General features: G+C 35.2%; 1 protein-coding gene and 2 long non-coding RNA genes across 3 annotated transcripts; all 3 read left to right on the top strand.

Moving 5' to 3' along the window:
• Positions 1-1,446: 1,446 nt before the first annotated feature.
• Positions 1,447-6,081, top strand: LOC147481567 (uncharacterized). Its single transcript, XR_015205141.1, has 3 exons — positions 1,447-1,573; positions 5,520-5,612; positions 5,735-6,081. It is a non-coding gene; the product is annotated as an uncharacterized LOC147481567 (long non-coding RNA).
• Positions 6,082-13,624: 7,543 nt separating this feature from the next.
• Positions 13,625-15,009, top strand: LOC147481566 (LOB domain-containing protein 1-like). The gene is made up of 2 exons (XM_086576956.1): positions 13,625-13,919; positions 14,465-15,009. Exons 1-2 carry the CDS (start codon positions 13,680-13,682, stop codon positions 14,819-14,821), a joined length of 597 nt encoding a protein of 198 aa, XP_086433082.1. The 5' UTR covers positions 13,625-13,679; the 3' UTR covers positions 14,822-15,009.
• Positions 15,010-20,794: 5,785 nt separating this feature from the next.
• Positions 20,795-22,619, top strand: LOC147481565 (uncharacterized). Its single transcript, XR_015206021.1, has 2 exons — positions 20,795-21,784; positions 22,057-22,619. It is a non-coding gene; the product is annotated as an uncharacterized LOC147481565 (long non-coding RNA).
• Positions 22,620-24,062: the final 1,443 nt, after the last annotated feature.

The following is a 24,062-nucleotide window of genomic DNA, read 5'->3' as shown; positions in this document are numbered from 1 at the left end:
GGCAACCGAAAGTAAAAGTAAAGGCTTAAAAACTAAGTCACCGGCCCACAACAAAGGAAGCGATCTATGCACTTCCTTTGGTGCCATGATTGGTACAATTATTCAAAGTGGTCGAATTTAAGTTTCCATATGGACAAGAATTATTCGAGATAACATAGAGTTTTCATACATAGAGACAAATGACGGAAGGATGTTTGTAATCTTGAATCACGAGTCTCCTTGTATGGTTGCATATATGAGGTGATAAAACTTACGTTGTTACTAACTATTTTATTGAATGTTTATCGCGCTTATAAAATGAGTTGTGTTTTCACATTTCGGATGCTTGTATGAGAAATTTGTTTGTTCTAGAGATGGATATTTGTTTGTCAACCCTACTGTCTTCAAAGTTGTGGATTCAAAAGAAAAAACTAAACTTGTTCTTGATAGATCGAGGGAAGCAAACATGAATGAAATTGTTTTCATTCCTTACAACCCAAGGTATGGACATATATTATATTGGTTTTGTTGAACTCATATTTGGTTACAAATACATATTAAATGCTAGTTAATAACTTGTTTGGTTTTAGCTTCCATTGATTGTGATTGTCATCGACTTGTCTAGTATGGATGTTTATTGGTTGGATTCATTACATGGTAAATGCACCGGTGACATGGAAATCATTATCAACACGCACGTAACTATTTCCATAATGCATTTATTGGTATACTTTTGTATTATATATGTAGACTTTTTATTTCTTATATTGACATTAATTGCTTAAATTTTTAACTTGTAGTGCGTTGATAGCTTTAAAAGGGATCCAAGTGAATAGAAGTTCTCAAAACCATGTTGGCACCATATCAAGGTAAACGACATAACTTATTTTTTTTTTTTTAAGCAAAGCGAGGTTGTTTGAGAGGTCCCCTACCCCTTTTCATTAATAATTGTAAAAATTGTATTACATCCTAACATACACATTCCCCATAGCATCATCATAGACTATTTTCTTTATATCCACAGAAAATTAGCTTACCAAAATGATGACAAGAGTTCCCGCCTAAGCGTCAAACCAATATCCGATCAACGACTTTGACGCTTTTGTGGAATACACCTCTCAAAACGAGGAAACTAATCCATCCGATCTACATTACATAGACCACCGGTCAAAATCGATCGTAGGACCCTTTCCATGTCATCGATATTAACAGTTAACATGTCGGAAGATTGTTACCCCACCAACAGTAGTGAATTCTCCCTCTATTTTAAATAGTTGGTCTTTGTTCAAAGTGATGACAGGTTCTGTTTTACTAACTGTATGACTAATTCTAAATAATAGATTAGGTCAATTAGGTGATCTGGCTCACATCTATGAACAGGATTTTTGTATGTGCTTCAGTCTCTAGTCTGCGTTGGTCCCTCTTATATTGATACGGGACTGCAGTTCTGAATTTGATAATGTACTTTCGGATATACCTAGTTCCGCTACTTCACTTGAAAGACATCACCCTTTACATTATCTCAGGTTCTATGTTTCCAAATCCCAGCTTGTTTCTACAGCTACATATCTCATACATCATCAGCGAGAAATAGGTAAGTACATATCTGAGCCGCCTCCTCTTTTCATTGTTGTTCCATAGTATTGCCTCCTCAAGTCAGTCTCTGAGGGTTTTGTCCCTGTTTTCCTCTACCTCTTAGGTTCAAATCAGACCCAAACCACAAGCACCAACGGATACACCCTACATCACCTTCACAACTTCTATTGTCAAAACAGTCTTTGACACTTTTGTACTGATCCAAGAGGGCAAGAACCACCAGCTATATGTGTCTCCCTCCGTGTTTATGTGTTTGTAAGCTGACTTGACTGTAAGCTCACCACTTTTGTTAGCAACCCAAATGATTTTATCAGAGATTTCTGGATGAATTTTCACTAGTTTACTACTAGTGAGAGCCTGAGGAAACACCTCTCCTATCCTACTTTGGTTCCAACTTCCAAGTGAGGTTTTGAGTAACTTGGACTTGTTGGGACCCTGTTGAGATTTGTGTTTGTATTTAGGATAGAATCGAGAAGGCTTTTTAGACAGGTTGTTTTGTTGAGATAGGTCGATAGGTTATCCAAGGTTCAGCATAAAAACACAGGCAAGAAGTTAGAACCATCTCCTACTTTCCATAACAAACCATCCTTATTTGACACTGAGTCTTATCGCTTAAGAGTCTGTATATACATAACCCTCCCATAAACTTCTCTGTAGAACTACTGATTCTGCACAACACATCTATACAGTTTCCCATTTGCTTCAATTTTTTTGCAATGAGAACCCTCAAAGTATTTGTATAAAGAAGTACATCCAAAATCCGGATAAGAAGGATTGTGTGCAAGGAAAGGAAAACAATTTAGAGGAACGAGTAGTAGAAGTGCAATAATAAATTTCAAGTGCATCTCTAAGCCTCGTCTCACATCAAAGATAGTCATTCACACTGTAAGTTTCAGTTGTCAATTATCGGACCCTGAAGGCCTGAACATCTCTATATATTATCACTTACAAACAAACATATTAGCAAGAAGCAGTGGATTAATAAATTGGCATCAAACAGGCCTTTAATGGACGAACCATAGTTTTGTTTCAGACCCTGGATAGCTGTCTCTGCATCATCAATGCTTTCAAAGCTGGCATAACCCTCGCCCAAGCACAAGTCAGTCTCAAATGCCTATAGCAACAAGCTGGGTCAGTGCCGAACTTTTGTAACGGTATCTGGTATTGTGGGGCGTGGTGCGAACCCGGGTGGTCTATAGCAAGTTAGAATGAAGGCTTGTTGTAGATAACAACGATATTTGCTTAGCAGCTGTACCCTTAGGTAAGGTGCTGGAAGAGATTTACCGCTATTTATCTATCTATCTCGAGTCCTCCCCAGCTGTTGATTCCTCTGCACTTATTCCTTACTTTCAAGCCGGGCTATCTTTGTTCTACTAGCTTTATAGCTTTAATCAAACAAGATTTCAATTAGTTTGCAACGCTGAAATAACCGAAATATGTCTATCAAAGTCAACTCAAGGCAGCCTTAGAAAAGCACTTTACGAGCTATAAGCCCATTTATACTTAGACTTTTCCAACGTTTTTAGGACTCTGACGATAGTTATCGCCGATGGGATCTCATTTTATGACGATAGAAGCACCAAAAGCAGCAATAGAATCGATGTATTGAGCACGGACTACGGAGCTTCGTGCTGCTTAGCTGCCTTCAAGAGTTCGGCCGGGCAGTCTCCTCGTGACTAGCGACTGAGCTACGGATACGATTTCTGAAGAAAGAGTGATTTTTCTTTATCGTAACCTCAAGTAGGTTAATATGGGGTGCCGTATTTGTATTAGTGACAGCACTCTGTTCTGCCCATTTCCGAGTAGAAGTAGACGAGACGACGCCAATTCCAACGCTGCCTTCTTGTCTCAAGTGGATCCTCAACAAGCTTGATAGGCAGAGCTGGTTACGAAAACCCCCTCCTTAAGCGCTAAGTCTGCTGCAGCTAAAGCGCGGGTGAACTCCGATTCTAAACAAGCTCCAGCCCCTCCTTGATCTTAAACGCAGCCGGTATTGGACGAAGGGGATGCAGCCTTACAACATAGTGGGCTCGGAAGAGAGAGCTGTGGATGAGCCGGACGTATCGGAAGGGTAGGGCAGTAGAATCCCGGATCGACCACCCGCTCTATCTATGGTGCAATCGCCAAAGACAAACCCGCGGACAACTCCCTTTGCCTTTCTGTCTAAGCTGCAACTCCTACAATACACGGCAGACAAGAGGGAGTGTTGCTTCCTGCTCATCAACTTTATGAAAGACTGGAATGAAGGTTGTTCAATCAAAAAGTATTCTTCAAAAAAATTCTTTTTTCAAAACGGAGAAGTCAAGCGACATGGGGAGGAGGGGATTGTAGAAGCATATGCCAACCTCACTAGTTAATTAAGTTCAGCTGTTCACGAGTGTGGAAATCCCTTGCTTCCCTACGCCATAGTTAAGAGGGTATCTTCTGTACCTTAAGAACAGTTCTTATTTATATAATGCTGTATTGAATGGGTTAGGCTATGTACAGTTTTTCTTGTGTGCGAGGAAACGAATGCAATTTGGAGGGGAAACGAATGCAATTTGGAGAGGCAAATATGAATGACAAGTGCATCTCCAAACTCAAAGTCTCACATCAAAGGAAATCACTGGCACTTTATTTAAGTATCAGTTCTCAAACTATCGGCCCTGAAGGTCTGAACGCCTCTGCATGATCAATAAAAATCAGGCCCATAAAATGAAAAAAACTTCTGTAGAACGGCTAAATCTGCAGAATCGGTTCTTTCCAGTTTGTTCGTGATTCCTTCTGCAGTAGTGAGAACTGAGAACAGTTCATGGCTTGTAATCACCATCACTGCCCAGGAACCATTTCCCATAAAAAAAAATTCAAATAAGAACCCTCAAAGTTATTGAGTTGCGCGTGAGTTTTAATTCTGCTGCATGCATATTTTACTTCTATAAAAGTTGGTTATCTTCAGCAGAATCAGTATAGTATTTCTCATTAGATTTGACAAGACATGCATATAATCTGCTCATGAGTATTATGATGTTTAGAGTTAGACAGTTCGTTGAGCCAAATAAATGATATACTACGCCACGCCCACTGCAATGCAGTATACCAACAGGAGCAGTAGGGTGATGTAGAGAACTGACTAGAACCATTGAAGGAGCAGATGATGGTGTGGGTACAATAGTTGTTACTGGAGCAGGTTCACTTGCTGGTGGTGAAGCCAATGGGGGTGTAGCAGTTGGTGGTTGGACCTTGTGCTATAACAGATCAAGTCAACATTGCAAAGACCAAGAATAGACCAATGCTAGAAAGCCATCTTGGTGCTTGTGTGTGTTGGCTGGGGTGTGGTGCAGGTGGTGTATGCTGTGTCCCCCCAGTGCAAGTCGTGGTACCTTGTTGGTTTTGTGTGTTGGAAATGGTGATGTTGAAGGTTTGGAGACTTGTTTGGAAGTGAATAGATTGTTTAGTTGTGTTTGTTTAGTTGTAGTGTAACTGTATCAGCCTAATATATGACTACTAATACGATTGGTGTATCAGCCTAATACTGCTATAGTTCGTAGTTTTATTACTTGATGCAACTGTATTGCTAACAATATATTTGGTGCGTAGTCTCTCTGTCATCTGTTCTTTCCAGGGTTAAGTGAAGTGAAGCAGCATCACCTCGTTTCTTTTCTTTTACCATTAGCTTTTCCATTTGAATAATTAATGTAACTTTTGTACTCTGGAAACTAATTTAACAATGTTCCTATCCTGTGTGGTTATCATTTTAACAATGACAATATTTTGACATCGATGCGTAGGACCCTAATATACAGTTACAAACAACTGGTTGATACAGGCACTGCAATTCTTATTGCTCAACCCTTGCCTCCGATTGCATTTTTTCTATTTAGAACTAATTTGTTCTGAAAATACAATTTTGCCCCTAATAAGTAATTTGCCCCCTGATTCAATTTCATAATTTGATATTTTTGCAGGGCCCTCTGCAACCAGACGGTAAACAATGTGGTATTCACTCAATGCGCTTTATGCGAGACATAATGAGCGATCCTTCTCCTTTGTCATTGAAAGTAAATAAAATACCTCTCACATTTTAACTTAATTTATGCTTTTGATATCTTTAGCAACTGTGTTTTTAACTTTTTTTTATTCTCTATTTTGCAAAATATTAAACTTGTTTCTTATATTTCAGATAAAAAATCTTAGCAATAAAAGGCCTTCACCGACAAAGGAAATAAATGAAGTTCGAATGGATTTTGTTATGTTCATCCAAGAATGTATTATGAACTATCCTCAAGATGAAGATGGACCATAAAATTTGAAGAGACATATATATGGGTGGATCGAATTTGACGAGATTAGATTATTTTTCATTTGGATTTGGATTTGGATTAGGCTGATTATATTTATATGAATTAGATTGGAAATGTGTTATTTATTTCATTACGTTTTACGATTAAGTACAAATATATATTGGTTATCTAATGGGATTGGAATGTTTCAATGAAATTAGCAATATATATGAGTGTTATTTGAAATTTAATGGATCATATTCAGATATGTAGTTTATTCAAAGTGTAGTTTATTGCAGGTCCCCAATTTTTGGGGTTTTTATATATTTCACGTTTTATTATTATTTTTAATAAAAAAAATATATTTATATATACATATCAATGTTTTTACCCAAACAAATATGACTAATGATACTTTTTATGACTGTTAAAAAAGATGAATGAATAACTGTTTATTTGAAACTGTCACAAATGATATGATTTGTTGTGACGGTTTTTGAGCAGTTGTTACCGTTTTTTATGATTTTGTGACCGTTAAAAAGGATGAATGCATAACCGTTTATTTAAAACCGTCACAAATGATATGATTTGTTGTGACGGTTTTTGAGTAGTTGTTACCGTTTTTTATGGTAGAGAGAGGCTAGTCTGGAACAAATATTTGTGACGGTTTTGGGAAAAAAATAAATGACTCTCACTCCGTCACGGTTTTGGAAAAAAAAAAAACCGTCACAAAAGACTTTTTGTCACTGTTTTTAACAGTGATATAAAGCCTTTTTTCTTGTAGTGCCACTTGATGAGAAACAGTCAAATTCAGAAATTCGTTAGTAGCACTTTGGTGACATGGTTGAGGATTTCCTATTTCACGTGCCCAACGAGCTAACCGGCTTTGCACCAAATTAACATGGACCCTAGCTAGGAGGTGGTGCCTACTAGTGGACTGATGAACTCGAGTTGCTCTCAATTCTCGTCACCACGCCACCTCATATTGCTGGTCCAAAGATTGTCCGTAACCAAAATTTGGCCTAGCCCGCCAAATGAATTGGTATCTAAAACTATTATGGATGGGCAACTGGATATATGAAAAATAATTCGAGGCACGCACAACGTCTCCTCAATTGAAAATTCTGTGTGTCACTCGCATAAGAGGGTTACGCATACTATATACTATATGTTGGGAGGAAGCTGGTCCAAAGTCTTGGAAATCACAGAACGGTACGGTAGTCCTTGCGCTATAATATGTGCTTGAGAACGAGGGCCAACTGATGCATATAAGTAATACTTATTAAGAACTACGAGTGTATCAGTTCAGAATATAGGTTTATTTATCTAGTAGTGAGAATATGGTACGATTTAGCAAGAAGAAATAGGTATCATGAAGTTCACGCGTTTAAAGATCATAATAAAAAGATGGATTGCACATTAACCAACCCTTATACATATGTATGCATTAGATAAAAAGAGATTGAGATGGAAAAAAAGTTATATCATTCCAATAATATTTTTCTTTTGTAGAAAGGTAGCAACACTAAGAAAGTAAAGATGGATTTGTTCTCCCACTAAATGGTTATTTATGAGATTTTTTGGAGATAGAAATTTATGGTTTGGGTAGCATTCGTGCGTCGGTAGCCAACAATGATACTTTGTACGTATACTAAAGCCCTGACAGGGTGGCCACCTTTGGTCGGGATCAACACGTACTCAATGAATAATCAGTTCACAGATGTGAAAAGCCATATAGTACGTTCACATATGTTGGAGTGTGGCCTGAATTATGGTTAAGCTAAATAACGGACGATGAGAAAACGATTGAATCCACTGAATCACTGCTGCAAGTATCCAACGCGTGGATTTGTTAGTGACTTCGTCCAGCTCAACTCGATGTTGAGTGGTCACGAACCCAACACAATCCAGGTAATCCAAACCCAATTCAAGTTGAAATTTTCTGACTCGATATATTGAAGATAAGAGAATCCAACTTAAAACTAATTAGTGAGAGGCCCCAAGATTTATGTACTTTAATGCGTGGTTTAACACATTTCATATAGGACTAAACATTTCATAACACACCCCTTCACGTGTGGCATTACTTGAGCCTAACACGTGGACAAACATATTTGAGTTACGTGGCAGTACACAACAAGGCCATTTGGGCCAGCAAACAATAGTCCTTTTTTTTACTAGTTAGCAAGTATATTAATATGAATAGGTTACAAAAGGTTGGCTTAATTGGGATTATATTTCCCAACTAACCTCAATAGCCCACTCTAATATCATATTGAAAATGGGCATCTAACTTAAAACCAATTGGTGATAAGTGGAGAGGCCCCAGGATTTATATACTTTAATACGTGGTTTAACTGTGCGACTAATAAACATCTCAACACAATGATCATTGGGTTTTATTCTCAACTCAGAGGTTCCTAAATTTTACAATATACTAGGCATAGGCCACAATTTCCTGAGTTAGGCTTGGATGGGTGATAAGTGTTCAAAAATAATGATTTATATCCCCAATTATGTATAGGTTAGTCTCCATTTTATATTTGAATATTTGAATATGATGCAATTTGAGTTTTTGCAGGTCAAAGAACCTAAATGCGAAATTTGTATGGAAAAGAAGTCAAACAAATATAAAAGAATAACCATTTGGAATTACAGCTAAAGGTTAAAGGCCAAAAACATCTTATTTGTCTCTAAAAGTGCTAACCCTAATGAGACTTTAAAAGAGAATAATTATTGAGTTAGAAGAGTCTTAAATATTATTTCCTAGCTTTAATTCTGAAATCATGAGAATAGGAGATCAACAAGTAAAAGAATTCAGAGTTTTACAATAATTAGAAAACTGAAATTGTCAGAAGCTGCAATGTGGAAATTAACCTGCAAAGCAAAGTGGACCACGTCTGACTTTTGTACAACCAAATTCAACTTCTCCAAGATTGCTTCTAGAATTATTACAAAGAGTTTTACACCGAATAAACGCATTAATTGCATCTCTATATAGATCGAAAATGTAAGCCATAATATAAGGCACAAAAGTTTTATCTCATCTAGGAATAAAGTATTGTTTTTGCATCTTAGATCTACAATTAGGAGAGTTTTTCACCATTATCATCAATAAAGATTATTCTTTTTCATATTGTGTTTATAGCATAATATGGGGAACTAATATCTCTTTCTCTTGGGAGGGGAGATAAAACATTTTTATTATGTTTTAGTTTAGTTCGATCTTCTTCTATCGTGTTTTAGTGTAAATCTCATATTAAGTTTCTTTCTATTCATCCATTAATCTAACGCTCGTAGCGGAGGTTAGGAGGAGGTCTTAGGATAATTTATGATTGTGTAGAGCCAAATAATACAAATCATGGATTTTTTTTCTTCTAGTTTTTAGTGTTCTAATATGATTATTCGATTATTTATGGCACCTCAATTAGTTGTATTGTTAATGCCATGAATGGATTTTCTATGGCACCTAGAATTGTATATTTAATGTCAATTAAAACACAGTTTGATTATATATAAGATATCATTAGAGATTGAAAAAGTATTTGACAGAAAAGCAAAAGGCATGTTGAAAACCATATATTATATATCACCATAATTATGAGCATAAGGTTTGTAAGTATAGTGAGTTTTTATTTGTGATTTTACTAAACATGATAGTTAGATATATTATACTAATTCTATGATTTTGGTGGATTCATCTCTCCCAAGATATTCTCTCTCTTGATTCATATTCATATATTTAATTTAGTTTAGTTTATACATAGTTTAAATATCAAATCAAATCAACCATATATTCATTAGTATTTAGCCATAACTTTTACTTGCATCATTAGAGAAATTTAGATTAGGACATTCTATTACTACCAATTCATAATTTAGAGTAGTATTGATAATTTACTTGTCACGCACTATATATATTAATCAATATTTAATAGGTCAAGTAAGATTTGCAAAAGAAACGTAAAACAAACAACGACAATACAAATAATATATATTTTATGTGTTTTTCAATGGGCTATGGGTTAGTCCTTCAAATTTGTTGCCCTACTAATTAATAAGAACTTACAGTCCAAATTTTGGTTGGCTTCACACTACTTCATAGATCATTAATCAAGTCAAAACTTATTACTAACCATCATGTTGTAGTTAGACTTTGACTAGCACAAGAATAATACGTGTCATTGTTAATACTACAATGTAGGCACGTACATACGCACCGGCTCTTTTGAAAATTTGCTCAACAATCATAACTGTACATATATAAATTTTCTAACAAATCGTGATCCATGTTTTCGCCGCTAACCCATTTTAATTTCCTAACAAATTGTTTTAATTAAGTTTTGAAAACCTGTTTTGCAATTGGGAGAGGGATCCCATTTTAATAGTTGACTTAATTTAGAAATGTGATTCCCGTTTTAATAACAGAAGGATTTCCGTTTTAATTTGATATACTAGAATTTTCCTTTTCATTAGAGGAGGAATTCATGTTTTAATAGGAGAAAGATTCTCGTTTTAATTAGAAATGCTAGAATTTCTTTTTCAAATAAGGGAGAGATTCCCGTTTTAATAGGGAGATGGTGTGGAATTTTGAAAGAGCTCGAAAAATACCCTTTGTGGGAGCTTTAATATTAAGACTAGCTTATAGACTCGTGCATACACACCAGCTCTTTTAAAATTTTGCTCAAGAACAGTACATATACAAATTTCTTGACAAAATCATTTTAATTGTCCTTTAAAAAACCTGTTTTTAATTAGGAAAAAATCCCATTATAAAAGTTGACTTAATTTAGAAATGTGATTATCGTTTTAATAGGAAAATGATTATCGTTTTAACTATACATATATAAATTTTCTAACAAATCATGATTCCGGTTTTTGTTGCCTAATCCATTTTAATTTCCTAACAAATTGTCTTAATTAAGTTTTAAAAATCTATTTTAATTTCCTACAAATTGTTTTAATTAAGTTTTAAATTAAAATCTGTTTTTTAATTGGGAGAGTGATCCCGTTTTAATAGTTGACTTTATTTAAAAGTGTGATTCCTGTTTTAATAGGAGAAGAATTCCCGTTTTAATTAGATATGCTAGATTTTTTTTCTTTCCAATAGGGGAGGAATTCCCATCTTAATAGTAGAAGAATTCTCGTTTTCATGAGAAGTGCTAAATTTCCTTTTTATTAAGGGAGGGAATTCCCATTTTAATAAGAGATAACGTAGAATTTTAATAGAGCACAAAAAATACCATTTGTATGAGCTCTAATATTAAGACTAGAAAGTATAGTCGTGCATACGCACCGGCTCTTTTGAAAATTTGCTCAACAATTATAACTATACATATAAAAATTTTCTAACAAATTGTGATTAATGTTTTCGTCGCTAACCCGTTTTAATTTCCCAACAAATTATTTTAATCAAATCTTAAAAACCCATTTTAATTTCTCAACAAATTGTTTTAATTAAGTTTTAACAACCCATGTTTTAATTATATGAGGAATCATGTTTTAATTTAGAAGTGTGATTCTTGTTTTTAATAGGAGAAGGATTCCCGTTTTAATTAGAAGTGCTAGATTTTTTTTTTTTTTTTCAATAGGGGAGGAGGAATTCCCATTATAATAGGAGAAGATTCAAGTTTTGATTTGAAGTACTAGAATTTTCTTTTTCAATAGGAGAAGAATTCTCATTTTAATAGGAGATGATAATGTGAAATTTTAATAGAGCTAAAAGAATACCTTTTGTAGGAGCTTTAATATTAAGACTAGAAATTTGACCCGTGCATACGCACCAGCTCTTTTAAAAACTTATTCAGCAATCATAACTATACATATATAAATTTTCTAATAAATCGTGATTTCTGTTTTCGTGCTAACCCTTTTTAATTTTCTAACAAATTATTTTAATCGAGTCTTAAAAAGTCGTTTTATTTTCTCACGTGATTCCCGTTTTTAATAAGAGAAAGATTTCTGTTTTAATTAGAAGTGCTAGATTTTTCTTTTTCAATAGTGGAGAAATTCCCATTATAATAAAAGAATGATTCACATTTTAATTAGAAGTGTTAGAATTTTCATTTCTTTTGAAAACTTGCTCAACAATCATAACTATACACATAACAATTTTCTAACAAATCGTGATTCTTGTGTTCGTCACTAATGTTTTAATTTCATAACAAATTGTTTTAATTAGGTTTTAAAAACCCATTTTTTAATTGGGAGAAGGACCCCATTTTAATATTTGACTTAATTAGATATGTTAGATTTTTCCTTTTCAATAGGAGAGGAATTCTCATTTTAATAGGAGAAGGATTCCCGTTTTAGTTAGAACTGCTAGAATTTCTTTTTCTAATAGGGAGGAATTCCCGTTTCAATAGGAGATAATGATGTGGAATTTTAATAAAGCTTGAAAAATACCCTTTGTGGGAGCTTTAATATTAAGATACTAGTTTGTAGGCCCGTGCATACGCACTGGCTCTTTTAAAAACTTGTTCAACAATCATAACTATTCATATAGAAATTTTCTAACAAATCGTACTTCATTATTTCGTCGCTAATCTATTTTAATTTCCTAACAAATTATTTTAATCAAGTCTTAAAAACCCGTTTTAATTTCTCAACAAAATGTCTTAATTAAATTTTAAAAACCCGTTTTTTAATTGGGAGAGGGATCTCGTTTTAATATAGAAGTGTGATTCCCATTTTTAATAGGAAAAGAATTCCCGTTTTAATTAGAAGTTCTAGATTTTTCTTTTTCAATAGGAAAAGAATTTCCATTATAATATAATAGAATAAGGATTTCTGTTTTAATTAGAAGTGCTAAAATTTCTTTTTTCAATAGGAGAAGAATTCCCTTTTTAATAGGAGTTGATAACGTGGAATTTTAAGAGAGTTAAAAAAACATGATCAACCCAAGTTCACTTTTTTTTTTTTTTTTTATTTGTACTTGGAGAGAGACCCTAATTTCCTCATCTAGTAAGGGGAACGAGGCTCAAAATATTGCCGATATATATCGTTTTTTTTACACCGACATGGATATATTCGATATATCTCAACCAAATATTGAATTCTTTTTTTCCGATATATATCGCAATTTCCGATATAACGATATATATCGACCAATATATACTATATATCCGATATAAATTTTTGACTTTGACCGATAAATTGACGATATTTCCGATATATTCGACAATATTTTTGATATATCGAGATACAAAACAAAATTTTGACCAGTGAACAAAAAAAATATATATATTTCCGATATATCCAATATATATCGGTTTTTGGGTACATCCAAATATTCACCGAATTCAATATTTTGGGCCTTGGGGAGAAATCCTAATTAGCTCATCTAGTGGGGGTAATACTAGTTAACCCTATTAATATATAGATAGATAGATTAATATAGATATAGAAGTCACTGGGCGTCATTGTAGGTGTGAGTATAAGTTGGATAGCTTTGAGTCTTTTGACTAATTAAGCTGTGAAGACGTACGTAGAGCCAAATTAGTTAGAGACTTAGAGTCCTACTTGATTGTCACTGAATTAGGAGGACTGACTCACTGACCAATTTTCTTCACGTCCGTAACTTCGCAAGTATTTATTCTACCTCAAATTAACACGGAAATTTCCACAATCAACAAGCATAGCTATAGTGTTGATGATTTTCATTAATCGCCGCAGCAACGTAACAATTATAAATTTCAAAGATGTCGTCAAATATGCTTTTCAATGACGTGATCACCCACCCATGTAATGCCTCGCCCTTTGTTTATAAATACCCACTTATTCTTCTTAAAGTACCCCATCCTCCTTTGGATTCTCACCTTGGACACCAACCTTTTCTTTGCTAAGATGGACTCAAATGATACCACTACAACCACCACCTCCCCCTCTTCTTATCACTCCCTTTCTCCTCAGTCTTCACCTCCTCCACCCCCAGTCGTAGTTAGTCCTTGCGCCGCCTGCAAGATCCTCCGACGGCGTTGTGTTGAGAAATGTGTTTTAGCACCGTATTTTCCCCCAAAGGAGCCCCTCAAGTTCACTACAGCCCATAGAGTATTCGGGGCAAGCAACATAATCAAGATGTTACAGGTACCACTACCAAAATTTATGCATATGTATACTTTGCTTGGTGTTCAAGCATACTGCCATATCACACATCCTACCGATTCTAGTATATATGCATAAGGTAATTAAGGAATATGTGATGGCTTCAAGTCAATTGATTAAATTGGCTTCAAGTCAATTGATTAAATTGATCATACAAGGAGCGCCTGCTGAAACCCCCGTGAAAACACAATGGCTGTCATGGTCATACTTAATTATTCTCTGTTTCGATTCATCATCCATACAACAGTCCAGATTAATACAAAACACAATGTGTAGTATAATCTTGACATCTGTAGTAGCATTGTAGCATTTCAACTAAATATTTACTCTGTAAAGTTAAGGGCATTGTAAGTACCAACACAACGAGCTTTCGAAGAAACACTACCACTGTACCAGAAAAACCATCAGAAAAATTGTGGAACACGTGCACGTATGTAATGAATCTTCAACTAATCAAAGACTTAAGTTTGAGTACGACTTTTAACCAAGTACAATGTTGTCTTGAATTATCTGTTGTGTATTTTCAGGAACTGCCGGAGTCTCAAAGGGATGATGCGATAAGTAGCATGGTTTACGAGGCAAACGCTCGAATCAGAGACCCAGTGTATGGAAGCGCTGGGACTGTTTTCCAGCTCCATAAACAAGTTAATGAGCTCCAAACACAATTGGCCAAGGCTCAAGCTGAGCTCGTCAACATGCAATTCCAGCAAGCAAATTTGGTGGCCTTAGTCTGCCAGGAAATGTCGGCACATTGCCCACAACCATCATCGCCAGAGTCCATTGACCACCTAATTCATACACCTCAAGGTTTCCAGCAAAACTTTGGTCTCCTGGATGATAACAATAACAATGTAAGCTCAGCATGGGAACCACTATGGACATGATCGAACGCTACTCCTAAAGAGATAATTCGAGAATCGAATTTGACTCTTTTTACCTTAATATTGTACTAATCAAGGAGAGATAAAATGTATGAATAAGAAAAGGGAGTAATATATACATATAGGGAGATAATTTTATGACTGTAATCTGAGCTCAATTTGATAATGAATGCAAAACTAATTTTTGATCACCTAAAGATTTTCCTTCTAGATTATTGATGCGTCGTGGTCACTTGTCAAAGATAGCACATAGACCAATCTATTTTCCCTTTTTTCTCTTTTATTTGGTGAGAAATGGACCCAAGTAAAGTAAGGGCCATCCGCCATTATGTGGTGAACTTCTTTTATGCTTAAAAATAGAAAGGTAATGATGTGCACCCCTTTGAGAAAGAAGTTAAAGTTCAAACCAACATTTTAACATAACTAACCTGTTTCTAGACCTGTGATACTAATAATAATAGGAGCATACTACAATCCCTTTTAAAGGATTTTAGTTTCGAGTGCTCATATCATGTGCATATTAAATTAACAGATCTACTTGTTTAAGAAACGGTAGATTGTCGGCAATCAATTTGATGATGGTGTGTCTCTAACTCTCTAATCTCTATGATGCAAATACGCCTAAAATTGTATGCTTTAAAGTCTAAAAGACGTCTCAACATCTCAACCAAACATGCTTTATTTTTCTTCGATTCAAGAAGAAAATCATTTGACTAACTTAAACATCCTTTAGCGCTCCCTAGTCCATTCCCATTACCAAACCCTACTAATAAGTCTTTAGTTTAAGGTCAATAATACTCACCTAGTCACCAATATAACAAGATATGTTTTTTTTTGACTTACTACAGAACAAAAATGACTTTTGCACTGGAGGCAAACAACCGCTGCAATGTAGTTATATTCCTCAAGTCTGTTATAATTGGTAAACAAGTCATAACTCATGCACAAGTATGAAACAGCTCCACACACCTTGTACACTTGCTTAACTTTTCAAAGTCTTTTTTTATCTTGTGGTACGGCGGTGTTAATTGTTTTTTTTTCCGATAAACAATTGTATTGTTAATTGTCAAAATGATTTGTGATGATGTGTTCATAAATATATTAGGTATATAGAGAAGTCAAAGTAAAGTCGTTGGATCCATGGGATCCACCTTGTGCCTTTTTATGGTGTAACAGATCTTTTGAATTCGAAATGTTGAATGGTTAGCTCTAATCCAGTGTAAGTGAGCCAAGTACTCTAAACGACCTTATGACATCACAGCAAAGAGACAGGAGTGTTCCTAATGATGGGAACTTCTTCTCATATAGTATGTAACTATGATACTGATTCCCATCTTAGTTTACGCTGGAATAACTGAAAAAAGAGTCTAACCATGTCATCATAAGCAAATATCAAACTTCTCTGATCATACTTTAGTCCATAACAACCAACACTAGACTTCGTGGACTATTCTGAAAAGTAATTTCCAGTACAAAGTTGTTAATTCGACCACACTGTAACACAGGATCTTTATAACCTGCCCGTTACCTGAGCTATATCCTCCAATTTTTGGTCCCACAATTTTTTGGTTGAAATGAAGATTTTTTTTTGCTGTAACAGAAGGATTGTGATATATCGTTATAGTCGTCAATGACGGACACCGTGATTTTTGCATTGTTTCAATTACCATATCGCTCTTAGAGAATGGAAATGTAAAATTAGTAGTATGAACCCTTTTAAATGTAAGAAGAAACTAAGGGTGGTTGTTTTCAAAAGATAACGGCAGCACAAAACATGTCGAGTGATATTTGCGATATGAGATTCAATTGGACTACACATAAAATGTTAAAGTGAAAGTACTGAGTTAATAGCCTAAGGATTTAAATGCAGTGGACTTCTTTTTTGAGTGTCTAGTTATGTTCAAACTTCAAAGGTGTTCACTCATAGGATTCATAGCTTAGCTAGGTTTGAAAACAAATGAAATAGCCACATGAATTTCATCAAGAATACTGCTTGTATTGTTCTATGAGAACTATGCCAATATTAAAAGAAGCAACACTAAATGTGAAATGATCGGCCTCATTGTAAGAAGTCAGCCACATCAGTGGTATTAGGTTTGATCTTACTTTAGAAACTCAGCTCACCTAAACAATTTATTATTATAGAATGCCAAAAAAAGGAATATGGTTGAGGTGGTGTCTTGTATTTATATAATTGATATAATAGATGTCACTGATAATACTAGTCTAAGAGCATAGAAGGCCAAACTCGAAGCCATGAATCCACAAAAGGATGTTGTTCAAACTAAGTACGTATAGGGTTTTAGTTCGATCTAAAGAATCTGCTCAAGGACTCAAGGAGATTAATTAGTTTTAAGTAGTTTCTAACTGAGTGGGAACTAAGAGTTCGTTTTTGAAAAGTTATTTGAGGATTATTGCTAGCGTCCTGCCACGGCCCTTTAAAGGGTTAGGACCATCGAAAAAAAGTCACTTGTTGACCTATTCTAGTATTCCACCAATTAATTTTTTCTTTAAAAACAAAATTCCCAAAATCCAGACTTTCATCTTCATCAAAACCCATTTTCTATTTTCTAGTAATGCTACACGGACTTACTTTTTAGACTTACTATTGCGACTCACTATTTGGATAATGTTAGTTTGCATTGCAATACACTCGAACACGTATCTTTATGTAAATAAATGATTATGGCTTTTGACACATCAGTAAGTTCAAATAAATGAGTCGGTGTAGTATTATTTGATTTTCTAGAGATTTAGGTTGTGTTTGTTTTTTTGCTACTTAAAGCATTCCCAATACAGGTGAAAAAGAGGAGAATGTGAAAATTTTCACCTCCTTTTTGTGAAAAACCAGTACCCAATGCGGAGGTGAAAAGGAGGGTGACTATTTTCCCAAGTCATTACCAGGGTGAAACATTCAACCGAGATAGTGGTTGACTTGTGACGGAATGTTGGATTCCATCTCGTGTGTGTTTTTTTTTTTTAAATGGTTTTTTTTTTACGGAATGACTCGTGTGTTTTTTAGTGGTGGAACTTGGGCTGGTTGGGTCGGGTTGAGGCTTAACCCGAGCCCAACCCGAGTTTCAAATGTTTCAACCTGTGCCCGGGACCAAGCCTAGTCGGTCCTTAAATTTTCAGCCCAAGCCTAGCTTGGGTTGGTCGGGTTGGTCAAGTTTCTCGGGTTTTAATGTTAAACAGTGAAGAACTCAACACCTTTTCACTGTTAAATAAATAAATTAAGAGGTAAATAACACCGAAATTCAATATTCTAACTAAATCAAAGGGATTTGATTATTTGAAATGGAAACTAACCTTATTGATTCAATTATTCTCTCTAAAATTGATATTCTCAAATCTCAACCTTATTTTTGACAAGAATAAATCATTATAACAAAATAGAATGAATGAAATATATACGTACATATATGCAAACGGGCTCGGATTTTTCGGTTATTTGATATTCAAACCCGAGCCCAACCTGAAACTGAGTCGGGTTTTGATTTTACAAGACCAAGCCCAGACCACGGATCTGAAATGTTAGCCCAAGACCAACAAAAGTCGGGTTTTAGCCCATCAGGCTTGGGCTAACCCGACTCAAGTTCCACCCCTAGTGTTTTTTTCTGATTTTTTTTTTAACTTCAGACAAAATACCATACGGGATGTTACATTACATTTCGATCAAAAAGCCTCCAGACGGAATCCAACATCCCGTCCGAGATTATTTTTCACATTTGCATTGGGCAGCTTCACCTTGCTTTCACCAAAACGGTGATAAGAACATTCCCAATGCAGGTGAAAAAGAGGGGAATGTGAAATTTTTCACCTCCTTTTTGTGAAAAACCAGTGCCCAATGCGGAGGTGAAAAGGAGGGTGACTATTTTCCCAAGTCATTACCAGGGTGAAACCTTCAACCGAGATAGTGGCTGACTTGTAAACTTCAGACGGGATGTTGGATTCCGTTTCGTGTGTTTTTTTTTTCGACGGAATGTTTCATTCCGTCTCGCGTGTTTTTTCGATTTTTTTCGGTTTTATTTTAACTTCAGACAAAATACCAGACGGGATGTTACATTCCGTCTCGATCAAAAAGCCTCCAGACGGAATCCAACATCCCATCCGAGATTATTTTTCACCTTTGCATTGGGCAGCTTCACCTTACTTTTCACCAAAACGGTGATAAGAGGGGGAATACTGCCTACGTGGAGGTGATAAAAGGGGGGAAATATTGACTTGCATTGGAAATGCTCTAAGAGAGGGGAAATACTGTCTACGTGGAGGTGATAAGAGGGGAAAAATATTGACTTGCATTGGGAATGCTCTTATAAGTTTATGTAAGTCGAGTTTTGTTATTTATATTTTTAGCACTTATAAGTTATAAGTAGCAAAAATATACTATAGAAAAGTCTACTACTTATAAATAGCTGAACAACAAACTCTAAATAAAAAGTGGTCCACCACTTTAATAGAATAAGTGGTAACGCCTTACAAAAACCAAAAAAAAAAACACCCTCTTACTATTCAAAACTCAATACTTTACCATAAAAAATAAAATAAAAAACTCAATACTTCAGCACCCATTTTCATCAAAACTCAAAACTCAAAACTCAATACTTCAACAGTTCAACCATAGTATAAAATATCGCGATAAATATCAAGATTTCAACAAAGGATATGTAAATATCGCGATATGCTTAGAAATATATACAACAGCAAATATCAATGATATTATCGATATTTTTTTTAGGATATATTGCAATATTTGGGGATATTTGGCGATATTTTGTGTAGATAACAATTTTATTTAATATTTATCATTATATTTTAAATAAATATAAATTATATATCATGATATATCAAAAAATATCCACAATATCTATGATATTTATCGATATTTTAGATATATCCACGATATTTGCATATGAAACAATATCAAATATCCCCAAAGAGGAGGATATATCCACGATACATATCTATAAATCAGAAATCGATATTTTGCCATATCTTGATATTTTGTACTATGAGTTCAACCCAATTACTGTTCACCTTTACTATTCAAGTGTTCCATAGATTTATAAACCCATTTTCTATTTTCCCCTTTATTTCCACTCACAAAATTGCAATTTTCTATATTATGCTAAATGAAAGGGTTATTTAGCTTTTGGCCCCACTTTATATATGGATATTAGCATTTAGCTCTCCTAAGTTGGTTTATTCGTTTTTGGCTCCAGTTCTGTTAGTTGACTCGGTCAATTTTGTGCTTGCTGTGAAATGAACTTCTCATATTTTCATAATGGGCCAAATACCCCTTAACAATAAATACCACTATGCCATTAAGAAAGTGGTCCACTAACTTAAGTGTAATAGACACGCGTTTTTATCAAAACAATTCAGATCTCAACAATCGAATGAACACAATTTAATCTAAGGAACTATATTTGATCTCATCTGGACCGTCCTTGTAACCTAATCTAACCACTCCTGCTCTCTTAAATGAGCATTGTTCACCTTCTTCCATGATGCAAAACTAAATCCATATTAATTTTAACAATAACATAAGATTCAATTACTATGAATAGTGCTCATACATACTGCACTTGTTCTTGTGAATGCCAACAATGGGGTTACACCTAAAAAGGTATTCAAGATCTTCATAGGCTACGACCCACGGGAAGATCTCGCATTCGAAGTATGTCGATACTCGATCTTGAAACGGGCTCTGATCCCGGTCGAGGTAATTCCTATGCTTTAGTTAAAACAAATAAATCCCGGTATAATCGGGGTAAGCGCAAACAGCTAGGGTCTCGAAACAAATGGGCCGGCTTGGTCGAGATAGAATAATACCATGTAAAGTTGATCGGCAGGCAACAACTGCAACAAGAACAACTGGTCAAACAAATGCAACAGTAACTTCTACTAGTTGGCACTATGGTGGATTTTATTCCCACCTATTACCTTACCCCTTTCTAATGATGGTGTGGGCAGAGCACCGTTATCCACCAGTTGAGAAAGAGTGTCTGGCCCTCATATTCACGATACAGAAACTCAGACATGACCTTGTATCCCATACCATTTACCTTGTGTCAATGGTCAACCCAAGCAAGATTTTGGTCACCAAAGCAGGAGCTCCAAGTGCTCGCCTTGCGCAATCAATGGTCAATCCTACTTTCCCAATTTTATATTGGCCATTAAAGGACAAGATCTTAGCATACTTTCTCGCTGCGCATCCTCTTCTACTATACTCTCCATTAAATGATGACCATCCCAACGAGTCTGTTATGCAGGTCGGCTTTACCACGATCCACAGAAATATGGGAAATTGAGTTTGCATGATTTATATGGAGGAATGGCTAAAAGCTTAAAAGTTATTTTGAAACAGGAGCCAAAAACAAAAATATATGTAAATAGAATGACTAAATTTCAATTTATGCTTTTGTATTAAATTTTAATTCATCGAAACGAAATTTGTATTGGATTTCAAAATCGATATTTTACGAAACTAGTATTTACGAGATTCACACGCAACTTAGTGAAGGGTAAAAGTGCCATTTTGAAAATATGCTACGGAGCCGTTAAAGTTGACCTAGTCAACTAACAAAATTGGGGGCCAAAAACGAATAAACCAACTTAAAAAAGCCAAACGCTAATATCCATATATAAAGTGGGGCCAAAACCTAAATAACCCTAAATTTGAAATTATACAAGTATCTCAACCAGTCTGGAATGCAAGTATAATTTCTTAATCCAAAATCATCATATCGAAGATTAGAAAACCCAGCACTAATATATCACTTAAAAAAAGTAGATTGTCAAAGAAAAACCTCAAGGAAGCATAGTAAAACAAATTCAAAAAGAATTTCAGTTTTAACACCTTAAAAATATGGTGATTTTGGAAGGGTTAAAAGATTAGGGATGAGGATGGTGGTGGAACAATTGTGCTTGAAGTACTTGGCGGTGGAGAAGATGGAAGACTTGGTACTTTTTTTAGTTTCTTAAAATTTTAATAATTTGTGAAGTTATTTTGTTTAACTCAATTTGATTATGGGCAAATGGGACCTCGGACCTCCAAATCATTTCTTCTCTTATCTTCTGCATTATCATGAGAGATCCCCTGTTTTCCCCCTTCAAAAAAACCCTTCAGTTTGGATATGGTTCCCTAGTGTGATTGGCATACAAGTTGTCCTCCCTTTATAACTTTATCTGATACCAAATCTCAAAATGGTGATAAAATACTTGGCCAAATACAGGACCTGAAGATGCAGGGCGAATCTTGAGGAACAGAACGCAGTTGCATGGACACAGTACATAATGCTCTCATTTATGCCGTCAAAGAAAGAGATGATACAAATAGCAAATCCACGTCTCCAGTAGACGCAAATTAATTATCAGTAGTATCCAGGTACTTCAAGTTGCCTGTTGAATTATATCAGATTCAGATTCTTCAGGTCATTATCGAAAAAAAAAGTGTAAACAAGATGCATCCATTTCGCATTAAAGTAACAATATGAAGATTTTACAGTTGTGATAAAGATAATTAGTACTGTTTCAGTCTTCATTACGCTAGAAAAAGGTCAACATATATATGATAAAGAGGAACCTTACTAAATTGATGTTGTTGTCTCACTAAAGTGAGGATTCATCATAGGTTGAGAACAGTATTATCCATTATTAATTGCTAGTTTGTATACTACGCAGACTTGTCGTGGAGGTCTGTAATAGTTAAACCAGGGATTCTCTACCAAATCAAACAGATAAGAGTAATGAAAGTGTACAGCAAGAGGTTGACATAGATGGGATTACCTGTTCCCATGCTCATATGTAAGAGGTCCTACAATCATTTATAAGTAAATTCTGAGATACGAACCGTCCATGCGAATGTCATTTAAGGAGAAGGCAGGTCCGATCAGTTCTATTGCTTGTCTAAAACCAGTCAACTATTTGACTCATTAATTTGACGGTAGACGACTAGACGTTCATTCGCACACGAACCACGTGTACAAACACAAAATATAGCCCACCAAATAATCAATCCAGACGGTCATATGGCATTTCAAGGGTCTTTTCATGACATTATCCCTACTTAGATCATGAAAGTGAACACCAAATTTAAACTATTTGAGCCAAAATGATATATGCTAAGACATAATACAACCAGCTTGTATATGAAAATAAATTCTTTGCTGTGCACCTTGTCTTCCTCTGACCCTGTACATCATGCATTCATGCCGTCATACCGACAGTTCGGCATTTTTTTAAATGGGGCTCGCCAAGCCATTTTGAGAGTTAACTTATAGCAGTCAAAAGAACAAGCCCAATGTAGACGATATCTGATGGTAAATGCAGCTTATTAGTATAAGAAAGTACATGACGACCCGTAAAGGACTTCTATTAAATTGCCATTCCTCGAATGCGAGCTCTTATTCAACCCTTTGATAATTTGATAGACTAGTTCTTTCAAAATTCGTCGTCAAGGGCACAAATCGCCAGCTCAAATTTTCTACCTAGCAATATTCATAACCAAAGAGTTTCCGGACCTTTTTGAAAGAAACAGGAGATGCGCCCTCAAGAGTGACATATTAAAAAGAAGTTGGATCTTCCATTATGTTAGGAGTCACGGAAGGAAAACCAAAATGTAATGAACCTTAGTGACAGAGCGACTTGGGAAAGTAAATTCAATTAACCCATTTGATAAACAAAAGAGAAGAAAAACAAACAAAAATTTCAACACAAGCGAAAAGAATCATGTCCAGAGAAGAGAAGAGTAGTTTCACTCAAACTTTCAGGAAAGATGAATAACATATTTAAAACCTAAAGTGAAAGAAGGATATACAAAAGTAAGACTTCTTTAAAAGCGTGCATACGAAGTGTACGAGCTCAAGTTCTCAGCAATTGAATCCAAACACAGGTCAAGCAGGAAAAGTGGTCAATTCCTAAAAATCCAGTTGCTGAGAAATTTCAATGGTCTCTAGCTGAGTAGCTGAGAGCCTGAGAGACGCATATCCAAAACAGCCCCAGAGAAGAAGTCAAAATAGTTTAATATCACATAGAAGGTAAGTCACAAAGCACGAGATGTCTTTACTAAAATAACGAAAAACCATCTTGGATTTATAATCAACAAATGTAGACGCTTGCTATAAAGATTAAGCACTGGGTACCAGTTGCTGGATGTCCTCATTGGTGCTATAATCCTAATCGTATCAAAAAGGAGACTAAATGGTGGTAAAAGCACTAGAGAATCATGTGATGTCTGAGA

This window comes from Coptis chinensis, chromosome 8, assembly GCF_015680905.1.
Source record: "Coptis chinensis isolate HL-2020 chromosome 8, ASM1568090v1, whole genome shotgun sequence".
Taxonomy (NCBI): domain Eukaryota; kingdom Viridiplantae; phylum Streptophyta; class Magnoliopsida; order Ranunculales; family Ranunculaceae; genus Coptis; species Coptis chinensis.
The sequence above is the reverse complement of the archived record's forward strand: the minus strand, read 5'-3'. Positions and strand labels throughout refer to the sequence as shown.

Bases quoted from the DNA above. Each gene is read 5' to 3' on its own strand.
- LOC147481566 (XM_086576956.1), top strand. From the start codon at position 13,680: ATGGACTCAAATGATACCACTACAACCACCACCTCCCCCTCTTCTTAT. The intron at 13,920-14,464 runs GTACCACTACCA...GTGTATTTTCAG, and splicing joins ACATAATCAAGATGTTACAG to GAACTGCCGGAGTCTCAAAG.